The 19,701-nt window shown below is 48.3% G+C and overlaps 1 protein-coding gene across 3 annotated transcripts; it reads right to left on the bottom strand.

The window, feature by feature from the left end:
- Positions 1 to 255: 255 nt before the first annotated feature.
- On the bottom strand, positions 256 to 18,669 carry RFX5 (regulatory factor X5). Of its 3 annotated transcripts, none has more exons than XM_035098527.3 (11): positions 18,364 to 18,669; positions 16,979 to 17,046; positions 13,418 to 13,554; positions 12,097 to 12,130; positions 10,070 to 10,152; positions 8,304 to 8,423; positions 6,633 to 6,749; positions 6,072 to 6,153; positions 4,863 to 5,061; positions 3,852 to 3,931; positions 256 to 2,808 (listed from the first exon to the last, which is right to left on the bottom strand). In XM_035098527.3, exons 3-11 carry the CDS (start codon positions 13,540 to 13,542, stop codon positions 1,549 to 1,551), a joined length of 2,100 nt encoding a protein of 699 aa, XP_034954418.3. In that variant the 5' UTR covers positions 13,543 to 13,554; positions 16,979 to 17,046; positions 18,364 to 18,669; the 3' UTR covers positions 256 to 1,548. The 3 variants fall into 3 exon arrangements, with proteins under 3 accessions (XP_034954418.3, XP_088515866.1, XP_088515867.1); XM_088659740.1 differs by having other exon boundaries at positions 10,070 to 10,214; positions 18,364 to 18,660; XM_088659741.1 differs by lacking the exons at positions 13,418 to 13,554; positions 16,979 to 17,046; positions 18,364 to 18,669 and having other exon boundaries at positions 12,003 to 12,128.
- Positions 18,670 to 19,701: the final 1,032 nt, after the last annotated feature.

The raw sequence follows: 19,701 nt of genomic DNA on the forward strand, positions 1-19,701 counted from the left end.
CTCCCAGGAGTCTTTTTTTGGGGGGGGGGTGATTTCAAAGCATTTTAAAGAGGCATATTATCAGGAGCGGCTGAGTTCTTCACCAAAATTTAATTATTATTTTTAACCACCTTTCATCTGAAGATCAGAGGATGCTTTACAATGCTCCTGGCCGGGGAGGGCGGGGTATAAATAAAAATTATTTATTATTATTATTATTAATATAGAAACTCAAAAATACTTAATATAGTGACAAACAAAAACAGCAACCTCCTCCGCGGTTTAAAAAGCCATAGCTTGTTTAATCCTTGTATCCAAGAGGCACAGGGTTTTATACAATTGTGTTCTGTTCAGCATGGACCCACAAAAAAATAGTGGATTTAAGATAGGTCTATCCAGTAATTTCAACGGGTCTTACTTAAGAGTAGATCTCACCATTTTTAAGGTCCAGAGAGGCAGAGGCAATGAAGCAACTCTTAACAAAGCATATACAACCATTTTTTTTATTTTAAAAAATGTAATGTTCATATGGTTTCTTCGGTATTTATAATTGAAACAAGGGGCGGGAAAGGAAAACTTAGAAGAGGTGAGTAACAACTCACACGAGTAACAAAAAAAGGAGCAGCAAATCCCGAGTATTATCTTTTTTTTAGTATTATCTTTTTTTAAATTGCCCACTGGCCTGTGGCCAGGCTACGACTCCTGCTCTCCCTGACCATTAGGCCTGCTGGCTGCTGGGAGTTGGGAGTACAGCAACATCTGGAGGGACACCCCCCCCTTGCCCCACCAATGGCCCCAAGCCCCTGAGCTGGAAATGGAGAGGGGAGAAGAACAAAACTCTTTGGGATGTTGGCTGCAAGATGATTGTCTTTAAAGTTCAGAGTAGAAGGGTTTTTTTTGGGGGGGGCGGTCTGGGTCAGGATCCACACTCAGAACGAAACACTAATTTCGCCCCCTTTGGATCGAGAAACATTTGTGCAGAGATTCCAAACGGGAGAAGATTCTCCTCTCCCTGCCCAGCCCATTTAAGTCCCAAGGAGAGTGATGGGGAGAGATCGGTGTCAGGGTGGGGGGTCCCGTAAACAACCCTCCCCCATTCCCATTCACAGATGTGGCCTGCCTAAATGACCTCTGCAAGAACCTTTGCTGACCGCCGTTTCATTCCCGACATTTTCACTCCCCTGATCAGAGAAGGGTGGGCCACTTGGGCTTTCGAGAAAAAGTGCAGTGGCAGCTGGGGGCCCAGGAAGCAGGGAGCTGAACAGTAGGTGGCGCCAGAGCTCCTGTCAGGCAGAGCTGCCCGCCTGGCAGGCTGGTGAAGCAGTGCCTCCTTTGCCCAAAGAGACCAGCATCCATTGAGAAAGGACCACTTGGGGGGGGGGCACGTTGTACACGGCCAAGGAAGAGGTATGATGGAAAGTCGCATTTGCAAATTCACACCGCAGTGTATTTTTTCCTCTACACACGTGCATTAAATTAGTAAGAGCAAGCAGAACCAGGGTGCCTTTGCGTGGGAGAGCTTGGCATTGGGAGACGCACACCAGAGCAGGGCTGGGGGGGGGGGTGATGTTATCGGCTGGGGGCCTGCGCCGATGTCCCTGGCGGATTCACGGACTCTGCTGCCTTCCCCTGGTCCACACTGACCCTGTGCAAGTTTACAGACGAGGGCCGCAAGCCGCAGGCCTCCAAGCAACCCTTGGCAGGCGGAGGGGTGACTCTGCGCATGGAAAGATCGGTGGGTTGGAGGTCACATTCTGAGGAGCTGTCGCTCTCGGGATCCTCCCAGTCCCTTGCAACGGTGATTCTGGTACCAATCCCTGGCGCTGCTGTGTCTTCAGCCAATTGCAGGGGCTCCCTCGACCCACTTCCTGTCTCTTTGGACCCACTTCCTGTCTCTTTGGACCCACTTCCTGTCTCTTTGGACCCACTTCCTGTCTCCTTCCAGTCACTGCCTGTCTCTTTCACAGCTACGGGCATGGCGGACCTCCGGCCCCTGATGACGCTCACCTGGGTGGGCAGGACAGCGGCTTTGGGGGCAGGACTGACAATGAGGCTGCCGGCCCGGGAAGGTCCCTCTTCACTCGTCTCCTGGGGGAACGGGCTCTTGGGCTTCCCGACATGGACCACCTCTACATCCGTGCTCTCTTCCCGAGACCCGGAGAGGGAGGAGGGGCGGCCGGCCTGGTCACCGTAACCCACAGTTACGACAATGATGTCCGAGTCCTCCTCGGCGTCGGGTGCTCCCTCCTTAGCGGTGCTCTTCTCGAGCAAAGAGGGGTCCGCTTTCTTGCGGGGCCGACCCCGCTTCCTCTTTGCCGCCGCCTCCCTGGGTGCTTCTGCAGGCCGCTTGGCGGGGGGCTTGGCTCTCTGCGGGTCGTGGGGGCTCCATCGAGCCTCGCAGCCGTTCACCCCTCCGCCAGTAGGGGCGCTCTGGAGCTTCAGTGGGACTTCGGCCACGGGGGGCACCGCCATGTTGATGACCGGCATCATGTTGATGACCGGCACGGCACTTGGAGGGCTGACCACGCTAGCCGGCCCGTTCACCGTAGGGGCCAACAGAGCGGACGGCCCCGGACCCATTGAGAGCGCCATCTTGACCGTCCCCCCCGAGGCCGTCAGCTTGGGTGCCAAGATGGTGGGGGACGGGTGCATGGCCGCCACACCAGGAGACACCACCAGCCTGTCCCCGGGCTGGACCTGGACGCGGGGCAGCAGCAGTGGCAGCCGAGCCACCAAGGCGTCGACCTGCGGGCTGCTGGCGGGCTTCGTTGGGGCGTCTGCCAGCTTCTTTGCTGCGGCCGAGGGCTTGCCGGCATTTTCTGCTTTGGCCTGAGGAGAGGAAAGGACAAGAGAAGCGTTGGGTTCAACTGCCCTTTGGCCCTCGGGTGAGCCGCAGGCTGGAGGCCCAAACCCAGGGATGAGCTACAAGGCCAGAGAGAAAATGGGTCAACTGCAGATGGGGCTGCAGAAATTGAGAATCCTGCCCAAACTGGGGGTCTGGTTGCCCCTCACAAAGCTGAATTTCGACTTTTGAATCTCCGTGCCCCACCCTCCACCACACCTGGGTCTTTAGACTTCTTCCAGTGTGTTGTTGTGCATTTCCCAGACTGGAGGCAGATCACACCTAAGGGCCTTTTGGGCACAGTGGGAACATGATGCTGGACTGGTCCAACTAAAAGGCCCTTCTGAGGTGCTTACATAAGCTCAATTCTGCGTCCAGGGCAGCTGTCTATCAGCTCCATCTGGTACGCAGGCTGAGACCCTACCTGCCCGCAGACTGTCTGGCCAGAGTGATGCATGCTCTAGTTATCTCCCGCTTAGACTACTGCAATGCGCTCTACGTGGGGCTACCTTTGAAGGTGACTCAGAAACTACAACTAATCCAGAATGCGGCAGCTAGACTGGTGGCTGGGAGAGGCCGCTGAGACCACGTAACACCGATCTTGAAAGACCTACATTGGCTCCCAGTACATTTCCAAGCACAGTTCAAAGTGTTGGTGCTGACCTTTAAAGCCCTTAAAGGCCTCGGCCCAGTATATCTGAAGGAGCGTCTCCACCCCCATTGTTCTGCCCAGACCTGAGGTCCAGCTCCGAGGGCCTTCTGGCAGTTCCCTCACTACGAGAAGCGAAGTTACAGGGAACCAGACAGAGGGCCTTCTTAGTGGTGGTGCCCACCCTGTGGAACGCCCTCTCATCAGATGTCAAGGGGATAAACAACCACAGACTTTCCAGAGACATCTAAAGGCAGCCCTGTCTTGGGAAGCTTTTATGCAGGAAGCCACCCAGAGTAGCTGGGGCAAAGCAGTCAGAGGGGTGGGGTATAAGTAATAAATTGTTGTTGTTGATGATGTTAATACTACTACTACTACTACCTGGGTCTGCTTATTGTCTGAACTCTCCGAGGCCTTCAAGGTTTGGGATGGTCGTTTGTCACGGTGGTTCTCGGTAATTTCTGCAACCAGAAAAGATTTAGATCAAGAGACCCTTCTCTGAACGAAGCTCCCAGTTACAAAAAAGTGGGAAAATCACTGAGGGATAGGAACACAGCTGCCTTATACAGAACCAACCCATTGGTCCATCCAGCTCAGTGTTGTCTACACTAGCCGGCAGCAGCGGCTCTCCAGGCAGGGGCCACCCCCAGCCCTACCTGAAGACGCCAATAGAGAATTGAACCAGGGACCTTCTGCATGCAAAGCAAACACTCTACCCCTGAGCTTGCTGTAAACATAAAGCAAGATTCTAGTCCTCATGGTTTTGACCGTTTTAACTCAGGAGCTGCTCTTGACTGCTTCACCGATCTAGCTCAGCGTTGTCTGCAGACTGACAGAGGCTTTCTCAGGGGCCAAATTGGACCCCCAAGAGTGGCCCGCGATCCAGAAGTTCCCCACCCGTTTTATCTCGTAAGTCAAGAGGTTTATATTTTGTATTCCAATGTGGGCATCACTCTCATCTATACTCACAGGCCGCTTAGAAGCCTGTGGCAATTTACAAATTATATCAACAAGAAAGCCATCTTCAAATATCTCAAGGACTGTCGCTCTTGGAAAGAGGCAGCCAGCTTGTTTTCTCCTGCTCTGGAGGGCAGGACTCGAACCAGTGGCTTCAAGTGGCAAGAAAGGAGCTTCTGGCTAAACATCAGGAAGAACTGTCCGACAGTAAGAGCCGTTGGGCAGTGGGACAGACTCCCAGGAGAGGTGGTGGGCTCTCCTTCCTTGGAGGTTTCTAAAAGGAGGTTGGGTGGCTGTCTGCCATGGATGATCTAGCCGGGATTCCTGCACTGCAGCAGGTTGGACTAGATGACCCTGGGAGGTCCCTTCCAACTCTACAATTCTAGGAAGAACCTAGCGGGCAGCGCAATGGAGGTGCAAGGAGGGGTCTCCCACCTGAGACCACCATGGCCATGATGAGGTCGACGTGGGGCGAACGGGAGCTGATAATGTGCTGCTGGATGAGGAACTGGGCCACCTCCACAATGTTGTTGAACGAGCGCTTGAGGATCTTCTCGGCCCAGTCGCAGGTCAAGGCGCAGGCCGCTTCCATCACCTCGTCGCTGTAGGACTGAACCACCTCTGGCCGCTCCGGCTGCGGAGAGGAAGGAAGAAGAGGAGCAGTGAGGAGCGCCAGGCATGCTCTGGCACCGTTTCCCCGCCTGCCCTCAAAAGCGGCTTTGAAGCACCGCTTTGGGCCCAGAGATGCCACGCTTCTGCCGTTCCGCTATCACACAACGCTGCCTCCGTCTTCAGCTCAGAAGGCTTTATTTATTGGTGTGTTACAGAAGACTTGAGTGCTGCTCGAAAGACCTCAAAACAGTTCACACACAAAAAAAGTTGAAACAAGAACCAGCAAGGAAAAAAATAACAGCTATGATTAGGGCTGCCATACGTCTGGGACTTCCCGGATATTACCGGGATTTCAAAGGCGGAAGTGACGTCCCGTCCAGGGGGAATTTCCAGAAGGCGCCGGTGTCGTCCAGGATCTTTGGCAAATAAACCGGAAAAATTGCGGTTTACTTTCTGAAATATAGCAACCCTAGCTTTGATTATCAGCAAGAAAAATTAACAACTATATTTTGCTTCCCACAGATATAAAAATACAGTAAAACATCAAACACTGAAAACTTCCCTATACTGGCTTGCCTCGTTAAAACCATTCCTTATCACAGGGCGGGGGGGCCAATATGGCAAACGCCCAGACACAACAGATGTTGTTGGGCTTCCCCTCACCACCTAACTGCCAGGAGCTGAGTTCCAGCCACACCTGCAGACCACAGAGCCGGCTACCCCGTATGAGTGACATTTAATATCCCTTTACTAATGACCGTGAGGCGTTAAGAACAGGATGACGATCCCTGTCTGGGTGAGAAGCAGCAGCAGCCGCAAAATAATGAAACCTCCATGTGCAGAGGCACTCTACTTCTTAACAACAGGTGCTGGAGACAGGTGGCAGGATATGGCCACCGTCGTCACACCGGAGTCTCTGCGGGCTTCCAGATACCTGGTCATTTGCTACCTGGAACGGGGCGCTGGAACAGGTGAGCCTTTGAGGCTCTTCAAAACACAGAGACACATGCAAGAGAATAATGAGGGCCTTACAGACTCCGTCTCTTTCAGATCGAGGCTGGGAAGCGGGGGCATGTTCACCACAGTCTTCCTCCGTATCCCACTGTAGCAATACGTGGGGGGGGGGGGAGCAGAGTTAAGGAGGGAACTCGAAAGGCTGAGTTTCCATTGCCCACATCCATTTATTTCATGGCTGGGGAGGCTCAAAGGTGTATTGGGGTACCCTCCGCAGGAGGAATCTGCACTGTGCCTGTTTTTTGTTTGGAGGTATCAGTTTTGTGAAGGGGGGACATGCAGCTGAACCCCCTCCTGAGCACAGGAAGGTGGTGGTTGCGTGTGTTTGGGGAGCACAAGACAGGCGGCCGCAGCCTTTCCCTAACCTCACTGCCACCCCGTCCGCCACCCACGCTGCTTGGAGACTTTTAACCAGGCATCCCCAAACTACGGCCCTCCAGATGTTTTGGCCTACAACTCCCATGATCCCTAGCTAACAGGACCAGTGGTGGGGGAAGATGGGAATTGTAGTCCAAAACATCTGGAGGGCCGAAGTTTGGGGATGCCTGCTTTTAACGCACGCACACACAAAAAGGATATTTCGACTGCCCGCGACCCCCCAGCCTCCTCGCTTTGATGTTCGGGAAGATTTCCCGGATGATCTTGCCGAAGTTGGCTGCGCTCAGAGAGCGGCTGCAAAGGTTATCGCAATAGCGCCTGCCAGGGGAAGGACAAAAAGGAAAGCCGGTTTATTTATCAGTTGCCTTCAGATCCCATCTTCTTCCCCTCCCAGGAGCTCAAGGCGGCATTTACGGTTCCCTCCCCTCCTCGTTCAATCCCAACAACCCTGCGAGGCAGGTTAGGCTGAGAAGCAGTGCTCTGTGCCCAAGGTCACCCCCAGGGAGCTTCGTGTGTCTCTCCCGGGCACACGTTTGACACTCTAACCACTACACCACCGCTGCCTCGCTTATGGTTTACATGTTTATGAAAAACACCCCCATCATGTATAAGTGGTATATTCTCTTTTAGAAGGATACATTAAATGCTATGGATCTATTAAGCTCAATTCTTCCGCATACTTGTTTGTCTCACTAAAGATGTTTTTATTTTTATTTTCCATGTTGGGGTCTAATATTAAAATCTCCACCCATCCATAGATATTGGCCACAGCTATTTTAGCACATAAAATTAAATAGTGCCCATTAACCTCAATGACAGTCTGCTGTACATCTATCAGAAATCCTTTTTGTATCAGGATAGCCACAACCTTGGCCTTTTTTGAGTTGCTTGCGATAAATACTTGTCCCACCCAGCCCTTCTTTGTGTGCCTCCTCCTCATGAGGTCTGGAGGGTGGCGACATGAGAACGGGGACTTTTCTGCAGTGGCTCCTTGTTTGTTGAACCCTCTCCCCAGGGAAGTTCCCCTGGCCCCTTTATGAAATATCTTTAGGCGCCAGGAAGAAACTTTCCTCTTTTACCAGGCCTTCGGCTGGCTGACATCCAATGCCCTTTTAAAATGTGTTGGGGAGGGGGGATTAACTAGTTTGTGTTTTTATATTGTGATTTTCTGTTGTTGTTGTTTTGAAATAGTTTTCCCGCCTTCCCCTCCATGGGTCCTCCTTTATTAAACCTTTACTACGGCATCTTTTTCAATAGTCCATGATTTATCTAACTCCATAGTACTTGCTACTTTGCAAGTGTTATTGCAATCCAGCTAATGTCTCCATCTGCTTACAGATTATAAAAATTTCCCCATTCTTTATTGAAATTTTGGCGGTTTTACCAAGCGATTTTATGGTCTAACCGCCCTGAGACCTGTGGCTATTACAGGGCGGTATACAAATTTAATAAATAATAATAATAATTAAGAACCCATGATTTCTTGAATAATTTTTTTTATCCTGCTGCATTAGATGGGCCTCCTGTGAACGAAAAACTTCCCAGTTGTGTAGGAGTGGTACAGCCCTCCCAAGACCACGCAGGAATGCAGCGGTGAGATCCTGTGACTCACCACCTCTCCCACACCCAACCAAGAAAGCTGCCATATGCAGAGGCACATCACTGGGGTTTTGCCCGGCTCAGTGTGGTCCACCCACTGACCAGCAGCAGCTCTCCAGGGCCCGAGGGTCTTTCCCCGTCCAACTCAGAGATGCAGGGAAGAAGACTTCAGAGGGAAAGGTTCTGGGCAAGCAGTCCCCATCTGATTCTCCGGGCAACCTCCCCACCCCGCAGAGACGCCCCTGGTCCCCGCTCTTCGGAGCCAGAACTCACTTGTAAGCATCAAAGACATCTTGTTTTGGCAAGCAGGTGTCTGGGTATTCCTCGAGGTGATCCCGGATCCAGGTGCAAGCATGCATGTGCTCAGCTGAGCTCAGAGAAGTCAGGTCCAGGCTGGCGGCCCCGAGAAAGGAAAGTAATAATAATAATAATAATAATAATAATAATAATATACTGTCCTATGCCTGCAGGTCTCGGAGTGGCTACAGCATAAAAGCACAATATAAAAACACAAAGCACATAATGAAAACAAAAGCCCAATACAGTGGTACCTCGGCTGTCGAATGTAATCCGCTCCAGAAGACTGTTTGACTTCCGAAACGTTTGACAACCGAGGCGCAAAGGGCGGCTGGCAATTCCAATGGAGAAAATTGGAAAAACGTGCATTCGAAAACGGAAGCATTTACTTCCAGATTTTCTTTTTTTAAAAAGCAATTAATTGAATTTTCAAATAAACACATTAAACAATAACAAAACATTCAACAACAACACACAATAAACACAAAATTTTCTCCTTTTAACATCTATTCAACTATCTCCCCTCATTCGGTTTTCTTATCCACTCTTATCACGCAGTTTCTTTACTCCCTCTACTTAAAATCATTTCGTAGGATTTATTTCAGTCCTGCAAGTGTCTTTAAACTTCTACAGTTCCTTTCCATATAATCCACAAATTTACTCCAGTCTTTTTGGAACCTTGCCTCTCCCTGGTTTCGGATCCTGCTAGTCAGCCTTGCTAGTTCCGCATAGTCCATCATTTTCGTCTGCCACTCTTCAATCGTCGGTAACTCCTGAGTTTTCCATTTTTGGGCTAACAAAGTCCTAGCCACAGTTGTCGCATACAGAAATAGTACTTGGTCTCCTTTTACTATCTCCTGTCCTATAAGTCCTAATAAAAAAGCCTCTGGTTTTTTGGGAAAGGTGTATTTAAAAATCTTTTTCAGTTCTTTATATATCATTTCCCAATGTCTTTTAATTTTTTCACATGTCTAGCATGTATGATAAAATTCACCATCCTTCTCTTTACATTTCCAGCATGCTTTATTACTCATCCTATATTTACTTCCGGATTTTCAGTGTTTGAAAACTGAAACATTTGGCTTCTTAGATGCTCGAAAACTGAGGTTCCACTGTAATCCCCACTCCCCCTGGTTTTGGCAAAATGTGTGCAAATTCAGCACCCTCTTCCTTTTCCCAGCACACAGTGTCCCTCGGGGGACACCTGATATCTTTCAAACCCTGCCCCTCTCACATTCAAAGCCTACCGCAGGAGCCATGAGGTCTGCCAACTTGAATTTCAATGGCAATTCCAAGGATGGATTCTCAGGCCTGCACATCACAGACCCCTGCATCCTCCAGATCTGTAAGGACTAGAAACCTGACCTTTTGTTTTTAAATTCCACAGCAGCACATTCCTAATTTTTAGGCCTAGCTGGAAGTCTCACTGGTTCGGCTAAGTTGTAGGCTGCAACTGAGTGAGGCCCTAAGGTGTTGTGTAGGATCCACCTCTGCCTACAATACTTTGCTTCCAAGTTTTATTCCTACACTTGTTTAGGTGGGCAATGAGGGCAGGCCCAGAATATATCTCCCATGGGGCTGGATTCGCTCGGAGCCTGCTAGTTACTGAACCCTGGATGATTTTGATTTTAAAGAAACCAGCTTTCTAATTTCCTTGCCTTTCCACACACCGTTTCCGCCCCTCCTGTATATATAAAGCAGTAAATGAACAAGATTAGGGAAACAAGGCCACGATCACTCACTTTTTCTCCCCTGAACTTGGACCAGAAGGCAGTTGGAGGTAGAGATAGAGCTTGGCGTGATCAGTAAACCTCTGGACATCTTGCTGTTTTCATAGAGTTGGGAAAGAGAGGCACGTGAAGATCACCAGGAAATGAAAACTGCCAACTGTCACTCACAAATATAAAAGAAGTAAACAGGAGCCATGTTTTGTGACCAGCTGTTACTGCAATGCACAGCTTTGCACCAGTTACATCAAGGACTTCCTCTCCCCATAGGAACCGACCCAGACCCTGTGATCATCATCTGAGGCCCTTCTCAGGTTGGGGGAATCTGGAGGGCAGCGACATGAGAACGGGGCCTTTTCAGTGGTAGCTCCCTGCTTCTCAAACGTTCTCCCCAGGGAGGCTTAACTGGTGCCACCATCGTTACTTATCTTCAGGCAGCAGGCAAAAAAGCATTTCTTTTCCACCAGGCCATTGGCTTTTAATTATCTGTGGCGCCTGCAGCAAAACGGGTCAACACATCTGGCCCTTAACCAGAAGGTTAGTGGTTCGAGCCCACCCAGGGACGGCTGTGGACAGGATTCCTGCAATTGCAGGGGGTTGGACTAGATGGCCCTCAGGGTCCCTTCCAGTTCTATCATTCTGTCCCTTCCAATGGGTGGAATGTTTCATTCCTGCCTTTTAGAAGCATGAATGGGTTTTCCCCCTTCCTCCCGCTTTCATTTTAAGCTGCCCAAACGATCCACCGCTAACACTCTATTATCGTGTCAATGACATGCTCTAGAATACACCTGGCGTTTGCCCTCCACCCACTGACTTTTGCCCTCCAATTTTTCGGCACGTCCTTTCTGGTTGAATGCCATCTTCCCCTGCCAATAGCCTCTTCCGCTGCCTGAGCTTCCTCTTCCAGAAAAAGAGACAGGTAAATAAGGTACCCGCCCACCAGTCTCCTTTCCTCTTATTAATTCCTTTAACCTAGAGACACTCGCCAGAAACTCCTGCACCCAACAATTCTTTATTTAAAGGTCCGACCCGAGCGTATTCTACACTGAAACATGCCAACTCCTGCTTTCTCCTTATTATAGGGCTTCTATTTATGTTTTTGTATTTAGCCTCTTATAGTAAGGCTCTACAACATCAGTCGGGACCCACAGGTGAGTCGCGAGGCTACATCGGACAGGACACGGCAGATTTTATTGCTGCCACATTTGACTCCAGCCAAGGCTCGACCAGACCAAAACCAGACCCCCATGTCATGGTCGCTAGGATGCAGTCTTCCGACGAGACACCCGTTCTATCAATTTCCATGAATGCTGCAAAATCGGAATGAGAAAGCCACAAACCATTTTTCTTACAAGATACAAATTTCTGGCCAACCACCTGCCCCACCTTCAAGAAAGGGAACTCTGTATGGAGCGTGGATGCTCAGTTCCCTTTCCAGTCTATTTCTGTGGCGTTCTAGACTCCTCCCAAAATAAATAATAATAATAATAATAATAATAATAATAATAATAATAATAATAATAATACGTAATAGAAGATCACTGTTTTTTCAATAGCTCCTCAGCCTTTCGGCTAAGGCATAAAAACTGCTGCTTGTCATTTAGGAGTAATGCTAATTTTAGTAAGCTCTGTGTTAGGATTAATGATGTGCACTGCTAGCATTGCTAAGAATAAATCAGAAAGGGGGGAAAATGTGGATGTGGGTCCCAGGTTGCAGGCTGGCAGCCAGTCTTGGGTCCAGACCAGGTGATGATCGGTGCGCTACAAGAATATCAGAATCGCTGCATTAGGCGGAAGCTGCCCAGCATCCTGTTCTCACAGAGGCTTATCAGATGCCTCTTTGGAACCCGGCAAGCAGGACCCGAGTGCGAAAGCAACTCTCCCCGTCTCCCAGCAGCTGGTATTCTGCCTCTTAAGACACTGGAGGGAAAACCCAGACCATATTTACCCAAACTGCAAGTCATGGGCCAAATATTGTACGGACAGATGCATGTTATTTTAGTTCCCCGGCTGCTTTTGAAGTGCCCCACCTGGCCACTCACCAGTATGCAGTCGATTTTGCACTGCACGGACTTCCTGTAAGAAGAAAACCATGTGTTACTCTCTTGATCAGGCATCAAACAGGTCTCTCTCTCTCTCTCTCTCTCTCGTTGCTTGTTCAGGGTGCTGAGAGTGGTTAAGAGACCCCGTTCCGCTCAGGGATGGATTGCTAAACCCCTCCAAGAATGGTAGGCCTGTGACGGGGAACAGAATTCTTGTCGTCACCACTCTCAGCACCCTGAGCAAACTACAGTTCCCAGGATTCCTTGGGGCAGACTCCCCCAAACTCAGCCCTACAGATGTTTTGGGACTACAATTCCCATCATCCCTGACCACTGGTCCTGTTAGCTAGGGATGATGGGAGTTGTAGTCCCAAAACATCTGGAGGGCCAAGTTGGGGGGTGCCTGCCTTAGCGGAAGCTGTGACTGTTTAAAGTGGCATGGGGCTGCTTTAAACCTAGCGTTCTTATTCAGGTGGGGGAAAAAATATTTATTCATTCACAACTGTCAGGGGGACTCCCTACAGGGACCCTCCCCCGGTCATCCTGACCAGCACTTCACCCAGTGACAGCGCAAGCAGCGAGTCAGGAGGAGGAAATGAGGAATGGAGTGGAATGGAGAGGGGGCTCTCAGACGTATCGGAGCCTCGACACCGACCCAGCTGGCAGAGGAGGAAGGGCAGCGCAGAATGGTGTCGGAGCCTCTGCAATGCTCCAGCCAAGGGACAGGAGAAGGAACGCAGCCCCTTCCGGCGCCCAGTTCCAGACGCAGGGCAAGGCGGTGGCATTTTGGGGTTCCCAGACTATTATGCTGGCGCAAAAGCAGACAAGCGCCATTGCCGGGTTCTGAATCGGACTAGGCAGTCATGTTTTCTGATATCTCTGCACTGTAAATAGTATGCACAATAAAGCTCTTAAAGACAGAGCGGACTGGAGCATCTTTACTCGAGAGTAGCCGCAACAACCGCCTGACAACAACTCACATACCGCCTGATTTTAAAACAAACAAAAGAAACCGGTGATGTTACCAGTAAAAAAGCAGTTTAAAACGACTCTTTCTAAACATCCGGAATTAATTAAAACCAGCAATAAGCTGGAAACCAAAATGCATGCCAACTTTCTACATGTCTGGATGCAGGCTGTACCTAAGCAAAGATGTTTCTAGCAGGGGCCTAAAAAAGTACAGGAATATGTCAATAGGCAGGGAGTTCCGAAGTGCTGCCACAGTAAAAGACAGAATTTCTTGCAAATGTGGAACTGGTATGTCTGGTGCAAAGGGGGCCTAAGGAAGGAAGGTGAAAGGAATAAGAAGTGTCTCCCTTACGAAATAGTTCCTCTCAGTTTCTGCAGCAAGGTACTTGACTCCACGGAGATGCCCTGCGAATCCGCCTCTAAGCTTTCGCTCACGTTTTCCTCGATCTTCGTATAAAGTCCGTTGTCTTCCGCCATGGCACCCGGTTCCTTGGTTCAAAGAGAGAAAGAGGACCCCAACACCTTAGTCCAGGGCAGCGTGCTTGTGGACATGGCGCATGCCCACCACCCCAGAGAAAAGCAACCCTGTCACAGTGCCGGATTTACGTAAAAGCTAAACAAGCTATAGCTTAGGGCCTCTTGGGGCCCCACAAAAAATTAAAGGAAAAAAAACACCTGGATGTAAATTTCCAAAGTATACCGGTAAGATAAAAACAAATAAAATAAAACCTACATACAGCAAGTGTTTTGTGTTGTGTAGGCTCCTAGGATGTAATAATAATAATAATAATTTAATAATAATTTATTATTTATACCCCGCCCATCTGGCTGGGTTTCCCCACTCTGGGCGGCTTACAACAGAAAAATGAAATAAAACAATTAAACATTAAACATGTAAGTCATGGGCCCCGCCTGCTTCCTAAAATATCACTGCTTTGCTCATTTCTATACATAGGGTGCCTACATTCTGCAGGGACTGGTTGCAGGGCAACATGGGAAAATGGCTTTTGATACCTATTAGGTCCATCAATTACCATATAGCATATATCCAACACAAAAAACAGCAACAGTTTGTTGTTGGCAAAGGACAGCTGGACATATAAAGGGCCCCATTACCTCCAGTAGCTTAGGGCCTCATCAAACCTAAATCCGGCCCTGACCCTATGTTACACCCAGGGCTGGCCCTACTCAAGAGTAGACCCACTGAAAGGAACAGTAACTTAAGTTCATTTATTTCGATGCCTCTACTGTGAGCAGAACTGAATGGGATGCAACACTCTGGTCGGAACTCGCAGCCTCATTTGCTCAGATTGACTATTTGGTGTGTACGAACGACAACTGGTGAATCACGGCGTGTAAATTCTGGCCTCCATGTTAAGTCTTCACTCCCTTTGCAGAACTGGAAATTGAACTGGTCTTCTGTGGAGTGATGGGGACAGGCAGGCCCTGGATTGTCCCTACTCAGAGGACAACCGTTCAAAATTTGATAGGCCTATGTTAGTCGTTTCCATTTATCTTAACGGGCGTCTTTCTGAGCAGAGCCGATTTCTCCATGTTGTATGGATGCTAAAAGGCACAGGAGCAAGTCTGGCTGGGGATTTCCAGGTCAGCTGGCAAGCCTAACCTTCTGAGGTTGCACCAATGGAAGAAGTAAGGAGCCAAATTACGTATAATGTATAGCTTATTATTAGAATGGGAAACAGAAGACCAGTTAGTCAAAGCTTCAAAGGCGGATATAGGGCATAACATAGACCTAAACCTCTGGGAGAAACTCTGGAAGAATGTTCTGAAATTTACCACATGTTATACTTTGAAAGAGAATTATATGAAAATGATACCAGATGGTATTTAACCACAAGTAGGTTGGTTAAGACGTACAAAGTAGGATCGGATCTGCGTTGGAAATGCAGAAAAATGGAAGGAACATTTTTTCACATGTGGTGGACATGTAAAAAGATTAAAGGCTATTGGGAAATGATCTACAATGAGTTAAAAAACATGTTTAAAACAACACACACAACCTCAAAAAAAAACCTGAGGCCTTTTTGTTAGGAATAGTTCAGTCTGAAGTTCCCAGTTGTCAGAAAAAGTTATATATGTACGCAACCACAGCAGCTCACATTTTGCTAGCCCAAAGATCGAAAGTGAGTGAGATCCCTAGTTAGGAAGATTGGCAACTTAAGATGGTAGAATTTGTGGAGGAAGCAGATTTAATTTACAGAATAAGTGAGCAAGAAGAATCTTTATTCGAAGAGAAGTGCTAAATATTTAGAAAATAGCTTTGTGCAACTGAAAACGCTGGTAGCGTTTAGATAAATTCAACAGCATGGTAAATATTTGAAGGATTGTAAAACGGAGAAACAATTAGATTGGTTATAGTAAAATATGCAGGAAAGATAAGTAAATAAAATAAACCATGAAAGGGGAAGGTGGGAGGTCATTTGTTATATGGTATTATGTAAAATGTTTATTTTGAGATGTATAAACTGAAAAAATAATAAAAAACGGTTATATATATAAAAAATAACCTTTAGAGGTTGCAACAGGAAAAGAGAAAATTTGGCTGAAAAACACCCAGCAACACGATCACTCCTGAATTTGTCCAGTCCTCTTTTAAAGCCATCCCAGCTGGCGGTCCTCACTTCCTCCTGTGGCAGTGAGTTCCGCAGTTTCTTCCACGCTTTCAGAAGCTGCCCGCCATAAATCCAAGCCTGTGTGGACCTCAGATAGATTTCTCTTCCTCCCACCCCACCCCCAATGCCTCTGAAACAAATTCAGACTCATCTCCCAGGAGATATTTCTTCTCTGCAGCTCCTCTCACACCTCCGTTCTAACCTTCACCTGAACTGCAAACTCTTCCAAGGTCCCTGGCCTTGTGAGAGAATCCTGCCTAGCAACAGCGAGCTCCTCCACTTCTGGAGGCTGAGATTGGTCAGAAACCATGGCAACAGCAAGACGAGCAAGTCCACTGACTTAACACTGGCCAGGGGGAGAAAAAGAAGCCTTTTAAATAAAAAACTACAAACAGGAGTCAAAGTACATCCTGTTCCCCTTGACCTAAAACAACAACCCGTTTTCCCCCAAAGCACAGAATACAATCTTCCTGGGGAGAAACAGCCCTGCAAAGTCCATAGATGAAAAACACACATCACCTGCCAGTGTGCCACAGCCTCTTGTTAACTTGCTCAAACTCAGCCATTTCTCACCCTTTCCACCCCAAATTCAGCAGGGGCTGTTCTCAAGCCTTCCTCCCCTACGCTGCCAAGTTTCAAGCCCTTGCTTTGAAACGTTTCCTAACTATAGGCCGTCAAACCTGCTCTCCCCCACCCACTATTTCTCAACATAATTGTGGGATGTGATCCTGTCCGTGCTCCCTTAAGCATGGCCCTGTAATTCTCTTTTTTTTAAAAAATTAGATCCCACATCAGCCTGAAAGCCAGCTGTTTTGCAACCTGATGTGAATATCTAGGCACTCTGTGCGTATCTAGGCACCCACCTCTTGACAGAGGCTTCACGGTATTCAGAGCAGATCCCGGGTGATTTAAACCTGTAAGCTCTTTGGGGCAGGGAACTTTCTCCTGACCATAAACAGCCCTGTACATTGCTAATATGTAAACAAGTTAAGAGTAATTTCAGTTGAAAGTTCTGTCTGACTCTTGTCAAACTGCCCATCACAGTTAAGTCGCCAACTCTTTTGCTGCCAAGGCTCCTGAGCCTTTAACAACAAACAGAAACTCAGCAGCTGCTTTGGCAGAGAGATCTGGACTCAAAAATTTAAACCACATCGTTCCAAAAGAATCATGGGAAATGTAGTTTACTCGCCAGAGTCACAATTCCAAACACCCTTAGCAAACTACATTTCCTGGGATTCTCAGGTGTGACCCTGAAGTCGCAAACATCAAGCCTTACCTACCTCACAGGGTTGTTGTGACGATAAAATGGAGAGGGGAAGACAGCAACATGTATGCCCCCTTCAGTTCCCTGAGGGAAAGAGACATACACACATAAGTAAATATAAACACATAAGTTAATATATTCATTTTTAAAAAATGTTTTACTTTTTATCTTATGAATTTATTTTAAACATTTTTTCATTTCTGCCGGTCAGCCGACAAAGGCACCTGTGGCAATGAACAATGTGTTAAACTCAGTTTTCAAACAAATGTAAGCTCCTTGGGGGCAGAGACCTGTGGCCACAATTAAAGGCATGTGTGGGGAGAGAAAGCTGGGGACTGTTCTAAGCGTTGAGCTCTGGATTGATCGCAGAAGGCCAGCCACCCCCTCAGCATACATTTTAGACGTTAAAGATCAGGCTTTTAATTTTAAATTCCTGCATCCCACGCCAAGCTGACTCAGAAGTTCGGCTAAGCATCCTCGTGTCAGGTTTTCAGCAGCTGTGCAAATCTAGACGTGTGCATTACAGAGGATGAAATAGCTGTTGTTCATCACAGTACCCTATCTATTATTTTGGCCTTTAAGCAGCCCCCAAAAGGGTTCCAGGGAGAGCGCATGTGAAGGGCTGCTAGGTGCTTTTTATAAATATACAAAATATATCCCTGATAAGACAATCTGTCTCTGCTGACTGTACATTTCTGCCTTGCCCGGGGGGGGGGGGGGGAATTAACTCACCAAGATTGCTACTCCAAATGGATTCCCTCTGTTGGATCCAGATTAAAATCTAAACACCCCATAATAAACACACACATTCCTTGGGCGGGAAACTTAAGTTGATCTCCTCCCTGCCAGCCTAGCAGCTGCACCACGTATTTAAATTCCAGGAGGAGGGAAATTCGAATTCCTGCAGTGATAAATGTGGAAAACCCGAAACCTCCTTTTGCAAAGGGAGAGAGATTGGGGCAACCTTTTCGTCGCTTGAGATCACAAACCACCTCTTCTTCCCCATCCTCCTACCCAGACAGGATTTTCAGAGACCCTCATTTTTTCTGGAGTCTGTTTCTACTCTCCCCTGCTTCTAAGATGCATGCATCTCAATCCAAAAACTCGCCATTAAAAAACAGCAACCCAGGACTTTAGCAAAGTTCCTCCATCAGCCCAGATACATATTTTTTTTAAAAAAAAGGGGGGGGCAGCCTCTGTCTTGATCCATGCCCTCTTTTTGGAAACGGATCCCTTCCTTCCAAGATCTCCCTTTAACACACCCAATTCGATCCGTTTCCTTAATCTAAGGTTTCCCCGGGAAACTCCCAGAATTGTAAACTCCCCCCCCCACGCCTCTCTCTCTCTCTCTAGTCTATATATATATATATATTGGGGGGGGGAGGGTCACATGGCACTTACCTTTTATTTCAGGCTAAGATTCCTCGTTCTGCAGTTTTCTAAGACCCGGGCCGCGTTTTGCAAAAAGGCTCAGAAACTCAGCAGCAGCAGCAAACATCGCTCCAAGCCCCAAACTTCTCCCTGCCCCAAAGAATTAATAGATTCCTTCCCTCCCCCCCCCAAAAAATATATATTTCCTGGGTCTTTCCCCCAATGCGGATTTCCTACTCTGCTTGCAAAAGGACCCACCCCGTGCTAACAGCGACCCTCTTGCAGTTTACGCGCATCCGAGCACTTTCGCTTGCAAAAATAAAAGGGAAAAAGAAACTACCCCCAGAGGGAGGAGGGGAGTGGGCGGGGCTGGCGGGGTTTCGTTTTTCTTTGATTGGTCCTCCCGGCTCTGGTCTGCCCGGATACGGCGCTATTCTTTAATGCAAATGGCTGCCGCGTGGTTTTTTTGCTTTCCACCCGGATACAACTCGGGCTCGGCTCCGGATTGGCCAGCGGGGTCGGGAAGTCTGCCTAGCAACGCGGTTCTGGTTGGCGCGAGCTCTGCCAGTTCAGGAGCGGACTAGGGAAAGGGGCGCGCAAACAAGGCGCGCAGGGTTGCATTTATGTTTATATTTAATTTATTCCCCCCCTTTTTTTGCAAGGGCTGGACAGGCTGTAGTAGGGTCACGTTAACCCCCGAGGGTCGCTAGGATGCAAAGGTCTCAGGCTCCAAAACCCAGGGCCACAAAAAGTCCTTTTCAAACTGCCCTCTATTTATTGCCATTTCCGCTTGCTCCTTTTTCTCGAAAATCATACTTTTTTGGGGGGGGCACCTCGGCTGAGGTGTCCATACATTTAATGCACGGGACTCCCCCATCACATACTAAGACTGGGAATTGTAGTTCAAGGGTGCTGGGAATTGTAGCGCCCACCGCCATCCACTTTTGCCAGTCCTTTATTTGCTCCCACATCCTTTCCTTATAGGCATAGACCGGAGGCCAGCACACAGCCACATTATACGTCTAAACCAGGGATCACCAACTTTTTAGATTCAGGACCCAGCTTTGAAGCCAAACATGCATATAGAAGCCTATTTCTTAACTTATTGCCATCTATCTGTGTGGCCGTAGTGCTCCTGCTGTGACCCACTTTGGATCAGGCTGAGACCCACTAAGCGGTCCTCTTGACCTACCCAGTGAAGACCAGTCATCTAAAGCACTCTTAGGCCCTGTAAACTTACCTTAGCTCAGTTGGTAGAGCATGAGATTCTTAATCTCAGTGTTGTGGGTTCAAGCCCCATGTTGAGCAAAACTGCATTGCAGAGGGTTGGACTAGACACTAGAATGATCCTCAGGGTCCCTTCCAACT

Source organism: Zootoca vivipara, chromosome 16 (assembly GCF_965207765.1).
Source record: "Zootoca vivipara chromosome 16, rZooViv2.hap1.1, whole genome shotgun sequence".
Classification (NCBI taxonomy): Eukaryota; Metazoa; Chordata; class Lepidosauria; order Squamata; family Lacertidae; genus Zootoca; species Zootoca vivipara.

Excerpts from the sequence above, each read along its gene's own strand:
- RFX5 (XM_035098527.3), bottom strand. The coding sequence starts at position 13,542 with ATGGCGGAAGACAACGGACTTTATACGAAGATCGAGGAAAACGTGAGC. Across the intron at positions 10,153-12,096 it reads GCAAAATCGACTGCATACTG|CAAGATGTCCAGAGGTTTAC; the intron begins GTGAGTGGCCAG and ends CTATGAAAACAG. Across the intron at positions 6,154-6,632 it reads GGGGGTCGCGGGCAGTCGAA|GTATTGCTACAGTGGGATAC; the intron begins ATATCCTTTTTG and ends CCCCCCCCCCAC.